This window comes from Neolamprologus multifasciatus, chromosome 22 (genome assembly GCF_963576455.1).
Source record: "Neolamprologus multifasciatus chromosome 22, fNeoMul1.2, whole genome shotgun sequence".
Classification (NCBI taxonomy): Eukaryota; Metazoa; Chordata; class Actinopteri; order Cichliformes; family Cichlidae; genus Neolamprologus; species Neolamprologus multifasciatus.
In genome coordinates, this window is record NC_140459.1 from 12,523,995 (window position 1) to 12,538,476 (window position 14,482).

Genomic DNA, 14,482 nt, shown 5'->3' on the forward strand with positions numbered 1-14,482 from the left:
ACTACCTTCATCAAAAACTGTATTTTTTTCCAAATATGGATTTCATGGAATAATGTTTGGGCCATTGCTTCTTTGGGGGTTTAGTGTGGTCGTCAAGGGATTAGGTCTATGTGCGTCGGTGTGTGTGTGCTGCCTGTATCTCTGTGGGGTGTATCCCCATTCGCCTGATCCAGTGGAGAATGAGGCTTGTTATAGAGCTCCTTGTGGAGCTCCACAGCCGGTGGTGACAGTGTGAAAATCAGCAGTGCATGAACAAGAGAAAAAATCCAAACTGTGTTATTTTTGCAAACTTTTGGTATTAAAGTTAGCTTTTTGTGTCAGATTGCAGTTACTCAGAATGTACTTCATCGTTTGCTTTTTGGGTAGAGTAAAGTTTAGAGCTGATGCTATTAGCCACTTCATTATATGAACATCTGTACAAACTGTTAGTTTGGAGAAGCTTGTTTGAGGCTATCACTATCTGGTACTGCAACACTGGAATATGTCGAGTTCACAGCGTTTATCTTTTATCTCTTATCTCTTTTGTGCCTCGTAAAATTGCAGCAGTAAGGTAACAACTTTTGCTCTGAGGGTGAGGTTTCTGATTTCTGGTTTGTTTTGGACTTTTTCCAAGTTTCACTCTTTGTTTTCCAAACAATTTGGGATCTTCCATGAAAGCTAAGGTCAAATGCAGTAATCTGCTAGATACCAAAGTATTCTGAGGCACCATCTTTGCGAATGATATCAACCCACAGGAAAGAACACCCACCAGTGATACACATTGCCAAGGGGTTGCTAAGTGGTCTTCTGGGTTAATTTATATTCTTGAACATAGATAAAGCCTACAGGATAAAAAGAGAAACAAACTTTTAGATTTACATTTTAATCACCATAATATTTTACTTGTAATTCAAAGATTTTTGAGTGTAGTGATTTTCCTGGCATCTTTTTCACTTTAACTTCATAAATAGAAAAGAAATACTTGTGTATGTATTCACTATGTTTGCATACTAAATTTGCAGAATTTTAAAGATGACTTTAAGATGAAATTTGTATTTCTATACATTTTCTTTCTACTGTTCTTCGCTCTTTGGAAGCAGCTGCTTTTTTCAAATAGGTTTTCTTCTTTTTTACTTAGTTTATGCATTTTGTTTCAGGTGAGGAAGCTAAAGGGCTCAGATGAACACTTGAGTGTGGAAAGAGCAGGAGGAGGCCAGGAGCTGCTGGTGAGTAAATGACAGACAAATATCACACACACACACACACACACACACACACACACACACACACACACACACACACACACACACACAGGTTCACCTTCAAATGCCAGATGTTAAACCATGAGAGAGAAAACTTCTGTTGTTCCTTGAGCGTAGATATCAGTCTGCTGCATATAGCTCCTTACAAAATCCAGATTTTGTGCGTCTTTCTCAACAATTAAATAGTTTACAGCCTCATTATGTTGCCTGTTTGCCAACTTGCTTATTCAACATGTAGCTCTTCAACACATCAAACCGCTGCACAGCTGGAGCGGGGGGGATTCCAATTACTCTGCTCGGCCATAATGAGAAAAGCAATCAAAAGATGGGAGAAAATTGGATAAGTAAGGAAAAAACGGAAGGCAACGCGCTCTATCACTCTTTTCCCTTCTGGCCTGTGGAGCTGAGTAGCCGTTTTGTTCCCGTTCGGTGACTGCGGGGCATTTCCACGGCAGCAGCTGTTATTACTGTACGCAGTGCTGTGGTCTAATCCGTCCCTGAGCCTCGCTGTCTGCCTCACAGATCGTTATCGCAGCCACTCCGTTGATGAGGCAGCTGGCGGTGGAGGCGCAGCCACATCTCCGATAACTCACCTCTGTGACACAAAAAGTGTGTCGGGAAAGATTTATTACAAACAGAAGCGAATGATTTAGTTTCCTTGTGAGTTTTTATGGAAAAAGCTGTTGATCCATTAAAGGTGCAGTCAAAAATGGCTTTTATTTTGAAGTAGAGCAAGAATATGCTTGTGTGCCATGCTTCTAATCAGGAGGAGGTAAGTGCAGATATCCTTTGGGCTGGACAAAACAGTGTGAATTAATGACAGTTTGTACGACATGTTTGTAATGATATGCCACTTTATTGCCCAACGTGGTGCTGTGCGTTATGCGCAGATATTTCTGCCTTGATCTTGTCTGTCTGAAAGGTTGTTCTAGATTTCTTCAGTTGCAACTTTGGAAACCTAAGCTGTGGCGCCATGTCCTTTTTAGGCCTCAGTCAGAGACTGGACACAGAACCCCTGAAATCAGTCTGTAGGGGAAAATTGTGTAATCTTGGAGCAGTGGGGAAGTGGTTGCTGGAGGTTGCTGATAGTCTCTAGTTGATATTAGTAACAAAAAATATATGGTGCAGCACTGAAAACCACCTTGAGATTGCTTTGGTTGTTAGCAGACTGCCAAAGTTTCCTGTAGTTTGCCTGTAAGACACAGACTTGTCAGCAAAAATAGCAATCCGTCAATTAATATTATTCTGATACATCGTTAGGGCCCACCTCCCATCCCCCTTTTGTGTGTGTGTGTGTGTGTGTGTGTGTGTGTGTGTGTGTGCGCGCGCGCATTTGTAAAGCTATACCTGTAATCTCCATAATACCAAAACCCCTGAAAAGCCAGCAAAGTGCACCATGATGAGAGCCAGAAACCAATATTGAACTAAGGTGCGTACACAAGCATCGATGGCAGCAGGCAGTGTGGTAATTGTGCTATGAGAACAACTCTATCCCCATCAAAAACACCCCAATCTTCACAGTTCAAACATATAACAAAAAGTGTTGATGAGGTGGCAAGAACTCAAAAGTCCAGAAACCCCAGTTGGTCACAACCAATAGCAAAGACCAACAAGCTGAGAACACCAGCATTCTGTGTGAGAACCATGCAGGAAAGTCTGAACACACGGTATAAGTCAACCAATACTGCAGAAGCCGAAAGACAGAAAGCGATCCGAAGACCAAGTGTGACAGCAGCTACCCAACCCAGGGGCTGCCGCACAGCTCCAACAGTGCGTGACGACCAATCCCACAAGGCGTCCACCCGAGGCTGACAGCTCCTGCACCCCTACCAGTCCTTGAAATGAGAGGCACCCACCACACCCTAAAGAGCCAGGCACAGGGACAAGGCAACGCGCCTGCAGGGAGGTCCCAGGGAACGCAGCTCACAGCTCACACAACGTGGGGAAGAGAAGGGAAGGGAGCCACAGAGCCAAGTCAGAAACCCGGCAGTACCCGACAGCCCCCGCCCCTCTTCCGGTCCAACTGCTCCACATATCCAGTGCCACTCCCGCCCTGCCCGGAGCCAAGAGAAAACGCAGCAGAAAGGCATTTACTTTTAACTACATGTAAATTTATTCTGAGGCTGTCACAACCATCACCTCTCTGCCCCTCGATGTCAGCATTATAAATACAGGATACAAGCAGTTCAGTGTGAAGTACATTCGCTCAGCAGGACAATACATTTACTCTTCAACCCTAGCTAACCTTTATTATTGTCCTATTTCTTTTTTTAATGATAAAATTATTATTTTGTTTCCTGTTTTGTTTGATTAAACTGTATTTATACCCAAAGCCATCCCCGATATCCTCTGAAACTCACTATTCGACCACTGAGACATGTAAACCTTTTGCCACTGTTAAAAGATGAAACCTTCTATTTCGGTATGGCTTTGTAGAAAACTTGATGGTTATTATTTACTGAGGTATGTGCATTCACATTGCTCTATATTCCAAGCTAATAACATTTTAAAATGTGATATTTAATCAGTTTCAGGCCATTTCCTTCCATCATGCTTAAGTCTCATAACCACCATTCATCAACTAGACTGATCGCAACAGAGTTTACTGCTAGAAAGCGTGTCCTTCATTTCCTGTAAACACATTTACACATCTTTATCAATAAATGGATATCTATCCCAGTCACAAACACGCCTATGAGCATGAGACCGGTAAAGAGAGACTGCATTGTTAGACATGATGAGGTCTAAAGGTTAAAAAAATGAAGCATGCTAATGTTGTGCTACTTTGTTTGTGTGCTGTAAAAGGGAGTGATGAGGGGCAGTAGAACTGAACCAAGTGATGTAACTAGGCTGTTTTTCCTTTGTGTGTGTGGGTTTTTTTTCTTTCGGTCTGCAGAATTACTCAAAGATTTATGGACAGATCTCAACGGAAATGTAAACTTTAAACTTACAAAATTTTGTGGAGGGGAACTTAACCATTTCATTTTGTGCCATATAATCACAAATACATAACGATCATTTAAAAGTGAGGTTTTGCTGTTAAAATGTGTTTCCTGTTTTAACCTGCTTTGTTGATAATCTAGTGAAAGTGCAGAATAAATACATCATCTTTCTCTGTGCAGCCATGTTATTTGCATCGCATACAGCTTCCAGTCTAAGAAAGCCCCATGTTCAACAAAGCACTAACTAAGTTGACCTTGTTTATTGCAGTGCGGCCAAAATATCAGAGGTCGCATCTGTTGGAGTCAGCAAACAGGGTTCCCCTTTCCAGCCACAGCTGAGTCCTGCAGGTAGCCGGCTCCAGCATTCTGTCACGATAGTCTAAATTCACGTGACATGGCTTCAGAGTTTCTCTGTAAAAGCCTTTGAAGTTATCAAGCTGATTAGCAGTCTGATAAATTGGCCAGTGACCTTATTATTTCTTGTGTTGTGAAGCTGGAAAGGTGCAAACACCCCTCCTGAGGGCACAAGAAGGCAAAATATGCCCTGTGATTTAGACTGATACAGCTGTTTCTGCTCGATTAAAGAAACTGCGTTTGACCTAAGCCTTTGAATAGACTTTGATCAATTCACACTTGAAAGTTTTTCATAGTGGACACCTACCTGGTCAAAGTAACAGGCCACATCTGTTAATACAGCTGTATAAAATCAAGCACCTATAAACATTTATGAAAGACTGTGTTGTTCTAAAGAGCTCAGCAAATTCAAGCGTGGCACCGTAGGAGGGTGTTAAAACAAGTCAGTCCTACATATTTGCCCGTGTATAGTAAGTTATATTGTTGCAAATGAAAGCATTTAAGAACCACAGCAGTTAAAGAGCGGTGTTGTCCAGTGCTGAGGTGCAAGGTGTGTAAAGGGCACCAACTCTCTGCTAGCTCAATGACTGCAATTTCATTTTAATTCAGTTTCATTTATATAAGGCCAAATTACAGCAGCCTTCACCTCATAGTGCTTTATTGTTGGGTAAAAACCCTAAAAAGGTGGAGAGAAAACCACAACTGTATGAGCAAGTACTTAACGACAGAGAGAACTAAAAACTCTGGTATTACCATCAGCACCAAATCTCTGTGCTGGGAGCTTCATGGCGTCGGTTTTGGTGGCCTAACAGCTGCTGCAGGTGTAATGTGTCTGTGGCCCAGTACTTTTTTCCATTTAGTGTCTCAGTATTGAGCTATTTTCAGACACTCAAGTTTATTGCTGAATAGCAAGTTGTTTGTAATAAGTGTCTTTCCCTGTGGTGCTGACTTTCCTGTCTACTCCTGATGCCTCACAGAGGGCCAGGTCTGCCCACACAAGTGTTTTTGTAAAGATAGGACTTCTGTACCGCAGGGTTAGACTGACAGGAAGTGTACCGAGGCCACCTTCTTTGAACGATCCCTGTCCCCCAATAAGACCTGTAAGACCTCTGCTTTTCTCTTTAAGTGAAATTAGTAAAGTATTATCACATTAACTTTGCAATTGCTGAGTTATTTATTTATTTAACTTAACGATTTCAGCAGTTAATTTTAGATAGAAGTGAAATGGTAAGAGAGGAATGCACTTATCTAAAAGAGCTCTAATTATGTAAATACACGTCTGTCCTCCTTCCTTCCAACTCTGGCCCTCCTTTTTCTTTACAGCTTTCTTATTTTTTCTGTTGCAGTTTATTAAAGTGCTTTGGGGTTCTGTGCCAGTTTTTGGAGGACAAAACCTCAGCTTGATGCATCTAATCAGAAGGAAAATATTCTTAACTTCTGAGCAGTTTTATTGTATGAAAAGAAGAGGGAGTGACCCCCTGATTATCTGTGTGGTATGTAACAACGGCAGGTTCATGATGGGTTTGATCCTCTCGGTTACTGCAGAGTGAGCATCATCCCTCTCCAAAACGGGAAGGCCATTTGTTTCCCTCTCATTGTGTGGTGCTCTGGGGTGGAAGTTGTTTATTTGATCCATTTTATTTTCACCGCTGCTGTGACCAGACCTCTGTGGTCTTCTGGGGGATAAATCTGCGCTGCCTCTCTGCTGCAGTATACTAATGGAGAGCAGGGGCAGAAGAGAGAGAGATACTGGTCTGACATCGCTGCCTGTGTGAGCGTGGAGGTCAGCGAAGTGAGGAGACAAGAGTCACAGAGGGGGAAGCAAAGGAGGCATCAAAATGAAAGATGTGATGTGACTTAAGCTTTGCCGCAGAGGGAAACAAAACAACAAAAAGGCTGATTCTATCTTTTGATAAAACTCAGCTGAGGCACCTACAGCCTATCAATTCACATGCTTGTATGAGAAAAAATGTTTTTAGGTAACATTTTTACTGGGGAACAACAAGATGCATGACACATCACACTGTGTCAACATTTATTTACCACAAACTAGGCCAAAATGCAATGACTCCATGATTCAGTTGTTGGCAGAGCCACCTTTAAGCAGCTTGTTTTGGATTTTATCAGTCTCTCACATTGTTATGGACCAAAGTTCGTTGAGGTTTGCAGGCATCCGTCTATGCACAGCTCTCTTTAGGTCCCACTGCAGTTGATTGGATTAAGCACTTGACTTTGACTGATGTCCAAACCGCCATCATTTAATCTGGAGGTTTTCTGGCTTCCTCTTTGGACACATTTGTTTCATTTTCTTCAGTTGGACTCTCGCCTGCAGGGTTTTCCCTTGCAATTGATTTATTAACGTACACATGGTGGTTAGAACAGAACAGGAGTTTGGCACATATCCCATAAATCCAATGGTAAATTTGTGTTTTCACATATTGGTAAATAGGGGCTATGACCACTTTCAGGCCAGATTTACCTGCCAGACTGATGGCTTCATATTTGACTGTAAAATACTTTGGTATGTTTCCAAGTTTTCTCGTTGACTGCAAGGTGTTCAGGTCCTGTGGCTGCAAAACAGGCCCCAACCATCACCTCTCCAACACCGTGCCTGACAGTTGGTATGCTGTGTTTGGTTTTTGCTGTGCAAATGTGAGCAAATATCTCCACTTTGGTCTCATCTGTCTTAAGGAGAGTCTTGGCTTTTTTGGCTTTGCTGTCATGCTCATTTTAGAGAGAAAACGCTTGCTGATTTTCCAAATAGTTCTGCCATGAATGTTTAACATACTGCGCCCTGTAGAGTCTCATCAGTTAGTTAAGTGCAGTTGATTAACAGCGCCCGGCTGCTACTTACTCCCTTAGTTCCTAAGTGAGCAGTAAGGGTGTACTTCACACACTGCTCTTGCAACTAAATTTTGCAAATAAATAATATGCTTTAATACGTCATGTGTTGTTGTTCATATGAGCTTGTATTTACCTAACTTCAAGACCAGCTTAGGACCAGTTCATTTTTCTTCCATTATGTCCTGATATGTAATATCTTAAATTGAAAGAGGCACATGACTGTAGCACAAATCATTGTACGATTGTGTGTCACTGGATGAAAGTGGCGTGTAGTGCTCAGTAAGATTAGTACGGTTTAAGTAACAGTTCATTTACCAGGACTTAACCAGTGAGTTTAAAGGTTTTAAGGCGTTGGTTGTGATGAGTTGGAAGTGACGGATCCGTGTCACTAAGTGACATCATAATAAAACGCACAACATTAACATTAGCATGAAGCTCATAAACATAAAACTACTCTCCATTTATGTGTAATAGTGAATACATCTTACTAAACCCTTATTTATTTATTTTTTAATCATTATGTATAGATTTTTTATTTTATATTTTCCTTTACTTTTTCCTTTACATCATCATGTTCCTGTCATCTTTAAATCCCATCTTCCAGGGCTCCTCTTCCTCTGGTCGGACCCGTAGTTTCTCCCTCCTACCCCACCTAACACCAACTTCATCCCCGGGATCTCCGAGGCACCTGGGTCACCCCGCCACACCCAGCAACATCGTCACGATCACTCACCACAAATCTCCAGCTGCAGCTCGACGAGCCAAGAGTCAATACCCAGGCCGGCTGCTGGAGGTCAAAGAGGTGGGTGGAGAAGTCGTAGCAGTAACAACGCGCCTTTTGACTTATGAGTGCGCATATGTTTTCACCTTTTAGATTTATTGAATGCAGTTTCCTTCTTCAGTACACTTTCTTTCTGAATTTTTCCCTTGTAAGAAACTGGCTTTAATTATATATTACAAGAACTATATTAAAGAATAGTTTTATTTTCCCGGAAAATGTTATCTATTAATTGATAAATTACATAAATAAACAGAGAACCCGACAAGAGCGTAACCTATCATGGCGTGTTTGTGTCAGTTTCTGTCTGACACAAGAGAATCGCGGGAAGGAAACCTCCTCTTCCTCCTATTCCTTCTCTTCCACTGTAATCTCGGCAGTTCTTTTCTCTGTTTTTACTGGAGATGGTCACTCCTTAACATCTCTTTTTCATTATAAAGATTATTCAGCTGTGTCTGTCCACTGCTTGAGGGTATCCAGCACAGTTTTGTACTAATTCTCTGTAATGGCTTTTTTATTAATGCCAGCAGTGAGCAGTGTTTTCCAAAGACAGGATTTGGTATTCCACCTAAGGAAATACTTTCTATAGTCTGACTCATAAGAGGCTGTTTTCAAAGGTTTTTACAGATTGGTTATCTAGTAATTATATTTAATTTTAGTATTTTTGTGTCCATTAGCAGAAATGTTTTACTTTGAAAAACTAAAGCCCCTCTGAGGTGTAACGCTCTGTTGAAGTAGCAGAGGTCTGTCATTCGGATGTGGGTCACTTTAACATTAATGCTCGTCACAGCTTCATTCAAGCTTAACAACAACAGAGCGCCATGGCGCACACGAGACGGGACAGTACAGCAAGTGATGTATAATGCATCACATCACAGTAGACAAACACGAGTGTTCAGAGATTTATTTTTTACCTTATTTTATTGCTGTTAAGGGGATTTTTTTTTTATAGAAAAACTGATAATTTCTTAGCTTTTTTCTTGAGCTGAGTAAATCAGACAACAGGGAATCTCAAGCAATCTTCAAGCACATAGATTTAGCAATTTAATATTTAGAAATTGTGTAATTGCAAATAAATCCATATTACAGTAAAGGCAGAAATATCAAACATTTATTTCTTACAGCTTCTTTCATGTAAATAGTTATAGATTTTATTTATTTTACCCACAGTGTCTTGCATAACTGTGCAGCTGATTAAAATTATGCTTCGTGAATAGTTGAGCATATATAGAGAGATTTGTGTTCTCCTGCAGTAGAGACTGAGAGAAGTAGATGGGTAGCATTCCTCTGGTAAGAAACAACAGCATGGACACAGATACAAAGCACTGTATATAAAGGCTATAAGGCTATAGCTACGTTGAAGCTAATAGATAATTCAGCCGCTTGTTTTTTTTTTCTCATCAATTGTTATTGCGACTTTTATAAGAAGGAGCCAGAGTGTTCATTGTGAGCTGGACATTGAAAAGAGCACGCTGTCTACTTTGATGTATGAAAAGCTGATGTGATTTATATCAAAGTGAAGATATACGTGTTTAAAAGTGGCGTAAAGACATGGAGCAGGGTGGATGATGAGGAAATTATGGTTCAGCGGTGGTAACGTGTTAGCAGTGCGTGGGCAGGTTTGGACTCCCCGGCTGAGGGTATTGTGAAAATATGTGGTATTACTGATCTGCGGGCTACTCTTTCTTGGTGCTGATGCTTGGTTGCTGGTCTAGCAGCCAGTTGCAGAGAAGAGTGAAGTAATAACATTTGACTGATGCACAGAATCATCCATGTTGAGCATCAAGGTGTTGGGATTTGAGAATTGCACAGGAATTCTTTCCAGTGGTCAAAAACCCCTCATCACAGGCAAATACCTCCCCAAATGGGCATTTAAGTGAAGCATGTTTTATATAATATCATTTTATATTTGTCACCCTTTATACTGTGAAGCCTCAAATATAATTTACAATATAATTGTCCCACAAATAATCATTTTTCCGGCATGCATACAACATATGAACTAGGGTCCCGGCTTCCTCCTGGCATTTCCAACAGGTGCCATCGTCAGCAAGCTTCAACTTGCTGACCAGTCCAGTAATTTCTGTGAAGCAACTTGTATTGGATAAGCTGAGATTGTGCTTCACGTGAGCAAACATACCACGATGAAACCAGCTTCTTCCAATTATCCCCTAAAATCTAAATTCCCCCCCCTGAGCCTGGAATTCTGATTAACTGGAACGTTTTCCAGTTTTTAATTAATACAGACTAGTTATTGGTTGTCTTTTCTCCTTATTTCACCCAAACTTCAGGTTAAAAAGGCGATCTATAGCCTGAAAGTCCATTGCAAGGCCTGGGTTTGAGTCCAATTCAGGCCATTTCCTATGTGTTATCTCCCCCCTCTCTTGACTTTTTTCCTCATCTACTTTCCTATCCTGTCAAAAATAAAGGCAAAAAAAAAAATCTTTTTTTTCTTCTTTTTTTCTTTAAAGCTGTGCTATATTTTCTGTGACCTTTGTCTTCAGAGATTGTAAAAGTCTCAGGTGAGACACTGGTGCAGTGAGTTCAGCAGATATTTCTGGCATCTTGGCAGGCCTGACACTGACTGCAGTGTGCTCACACTTTACTGTAAGTTCAGCATGGTTGGCATTTTTATTGCATATATATCAATACTGATTAACGTGGCTGGTGACAGAAGCAGTTTGTGCAATCATCAATTTGCAAAAGAAAAAGCTAGAGAAAAGACTAAACTGTAAACCGTTGATATTCCACGCAGTGTTGCCCGGTTCATGCCTGAAAGTGTGTACTGTACTAACGCTACGTTCAAACAGTTTTATGATTTCTGTGAGTTAAAACTTGGAAGCACAGCGTAAGTTAATTAAAAAATCTCGGTAACTTTTGCTGTAGTTTGAAGTTCAGATCCTCATTAATTCTCCCCGCCTCATTCACCAGTCCTGTCAGTTCTAGTTACCACTTTGTCCCCATGTGCTACATCTCTGTACTCTCAGAACAGTCGTTCACTCTTTCCCGCTTATCTTTCCAGAGAAGATTGTTTTTTTTCCCTTCTTTTCTCCCATCACTTCTTAATAGGCTTGTCTGCAGCTGATTTAAATTGATTAATTGCACAACATTAGGCTTGAAGTGAAGTTGGTAAAGCAAAACTAATAGACACGATGAAGACATGATTGTATGCTTGGCTGGTGAACTATACAGCCTTTTGCTGCTGCGGTTTTGCTTTCACCCCTTTTTTGTTTAGAGACAAAATGTTCTTTTCGGATTATTGCCAAGCAGCTGTGCATCTGGTCGCTAAATTATGGAGAGATGATGACAGGAGGAAATGTGGACAAAGAGAGACAAGAGGCTTTCTAAATGTAAAATACTTCTGCCCATGTAAACTGTTGGTACTGAGAATGGAAACAGAGGCTGACAGGTATGAAGTCATGCCGGCCATGTCAAAAAATGTTTGTTTATCTTTATAAGAGACTTTGTGATATGTTTTTGTCTTTTAATTATGTAAACCTAAATTAAGACCTCAAAAATTATTGAATATTTTAATTTTCACTCTTTTTTGTTGCGTTATTCATTCCCTAATTGTGGTGCAAGCAATTGTATGTGAAAGTGTGTAGTGACAAACCGACTGAGCATTACGTTAGTGCAGTTCCCATTAAGTAGTCTGTGTAATCAGCCATGCAGTGCATTTGGTTTGCACTGCTCAATTTACGTAGAGCTGATCCAGGTGAGCATATGCAAGTCGGGGAATCTGATATGGCACAGCGCCTTTGGAAATTTGTTAAAACAAACCATAAATGGGTTTTTTCAGGCTGAAAATTGGGGCAAATTATGTCTGTCCATCCATTTTTCAGTCGACTTTGTGGGCGCACTGGAGTCTGTCTCAGCTGTAGTACTGTGACAGGTGGGGTACAACCTGGCCAGGTCACCAGTCTGTTGATCGGCTTTTGGCATTGTTTCTCACCTCACATCTTTTCAGAAATCTACATTTCCTTCCTCCATGAACTGGAATCTGCTGATATCCAGCATATTTATTCATTAACAACACACACGCAGTGTCGCAAAACTGTCAGTGTGGAAGCCCTTCATGAATGAATTCGCAACATTTGCAAGTAAAACGCAGCAGGACTGCCACAGAAGCGTGCACAACAATAAACCTCGGAACCAGCTACAAGCTTGCAGCCTCGGTATGAGCAAAGGACAAATCAGGTACAGGAAAATTATGGAGATGAGTGAAAAAGTGAAAAGGATGGATGACCTGTTATCTGGAGAAGTTCTAAGCCTACTGGAAATTGATGCATTGCAAGGATCTGATATTTTTTTGTTGTATGACGTATGTTGTTCATTCAGTTCATTTTCAGTTAATTTTTTGCACGTCTTTATAGAAGTAGAGCACTTTTTTTGTTTTATTTTGATGTCAGAAGATCCTGTAAGTTACTGCATTTGGGGAAAATTGTGAAGTTTGTTTTATTATGAAAAGACAATTTTGCTTTAAAAAAGTACATTTTTATTTGTGTATGCTGTCAGTAATTGGTCAAGAAAATGACAATCTGCAAAAATGTGAAAGATCTGAAAAGCGGGGACCTTCAGATGTTTGCTATTTTTAACTTTCAATCATTATTTCAGTCATGAATCGGCTACTGTTTTGGGTTGACAGGGATAAGGAGACAATCTTTCACCTGTGGATTTCTGAGCTTTGGACCAGAATGACAAAGACAGTTCATTTACTGTCTGCTTTGAGCTGGGACAAAGGAGCTTTATGTGACGCCTACTAAAGAGGAAATTTTTTTTTTTTTTTTTTTTTGCCTAATAACTTGTCGTGTAATTGACATTTCACTGGAGCATCTGTTAACCTTGAGTCACTGTGCCGCCCAACACTAAACGGTGTATTAAAGCCTGCCGTTTAACTCAACAGTTTCCCCTGCATGCGAGTCTGAAGACACTCTTTGGAGGAGCATCAATGTTTCATGTGGAGATCTTTCTTTTAAGCCTTTCTTGCTCACTGAAGACCTGGCTGACTTCGACTTGTTAAATTCCCCATTCAAGATGCGCCACACTGTGCGTCTGTCTCCCCATGCTAAGAATATCACGCCTAAAGGATTCACTCTGTGACAGAAAAAGAAGAAGCTAGTGATCAGTATGAGTGCAGGATCATTTCTCACCTCTCAGGAGCAGAGTTTCTCTCCTCAGAATGAACCAGGGACAGTTTGAGTAAATAACAAGCAGATGGTGTGATCATTAAGCAAAACAAACATTCCTCTGGTGCCCGCCTTTCCTCCACAGACAGAAAACAAGGGCCTCTGTGATGCATGATTCATCCTCTGTAAGGATTCACATTCTTTTGGTCCGGAAGAATTAGGTTGCTTCTTTCTGTGACCTGATTCATATCTACCATTATTTAGCTCCTCTCCATCTCTCTTCATGTCTTCTCTTCCACTTCTCCTCCTGCCTTCCCTTCTTCCTCTTGTCATTTGTTGTTTTCCATCCTTTATTCGTAACAGGCCAGTACACTGGAGCTGATAGTACAGGAGTCTGCTTGTGCTGTGATTTATACACAACTACACACTGTAGAGGCCAGAAAGCTGCTGCATGCTGATTACATAGTGGATTTATGATCAAACAGCAGCATCTGGGATGTTTTGTTGTACATCTAATTTATTTTCTGGTTACTACAGCTGATAATATTCATAAACACCACTCTTTTGCTTCCTGTAAGGCTCTGTATCACAGCTTTTTCCACCATAATGTGAATCATGCTTGGATTGGTCCTTTACCTGGAACTACTTTGAAGTGGAAGACCTTACCAGGGGCAAATTGCCCCTGACCTTGTTCACTAAGGCACACAAACCCTCTCTCACAAGCTATCAAACCTTCCTGGACCGTTTGTTGAATCATGAATTAATTGTGAGCACATTTTACGGAAGATGAGTTCAGTTTCACAGGCCTGATAATAAATCACTTAAATAAAACCTGTGTTACAAAGTGAAGTAGGCTAAATAATCTCACAAAGCCTGAGAACAGCTGAGAAATCATTGACATCTTTTAGCTTGAAAAAAGTTATAAAGCCATTTCAACGTCTTTGAGACTCCAGTGAACCACGGTAAGAGCCATCATCCACAAATGGAGAAAACTTGTGACAGTGGTGAACTTTCCCAGGAGTGGCCAACCTACCAAACTTATCTCATCAATGACTAATCCAGGAGCTCACAAAAGAACGCAGAATAACATCGGCAGGCCTCGCATGCATCAGCTAAGGATTAGAATTCATGATTCAACAATAAGAAAGGGAGTGGGCTAAAAATAGCGTCCATGGAAAAGTTTGTATTTGCCAAAAA

The 14,482-nt window shown here is 40.8% G+C and overlaps 1 protein-coding gene across 3 annotated transcripts in view; it reads left to right on the forward strand.

The window, feature by feature from the left end:
* osbpl10a (oxysterol binding protein-like 10a) overlaps positions 1–14,482 on the forward strand; it is a 99,805-nt gene that overhangs the window by 40,509 nt on the left and 44,814 nt on the right. For 2 of the 3 annotated variants that reach the window (XM_085148666.1, XM_085148665.1), the window contains exons 4-5: positions 1,137–1,205; positions 7,986–8,183. In XM_085148666.1, the coding sequence (XP_085004792.1) occupies positions 1,137–1,205; positions 7,986–8,183 (267 nt within the window). The remainder of the gene's footprint in view (positions 1–1,136; positions 1,206–7,985; positions 8,184–14,482) is intronic. The other variant, XM_085148667.1, reaches the window with a different exon arrangement.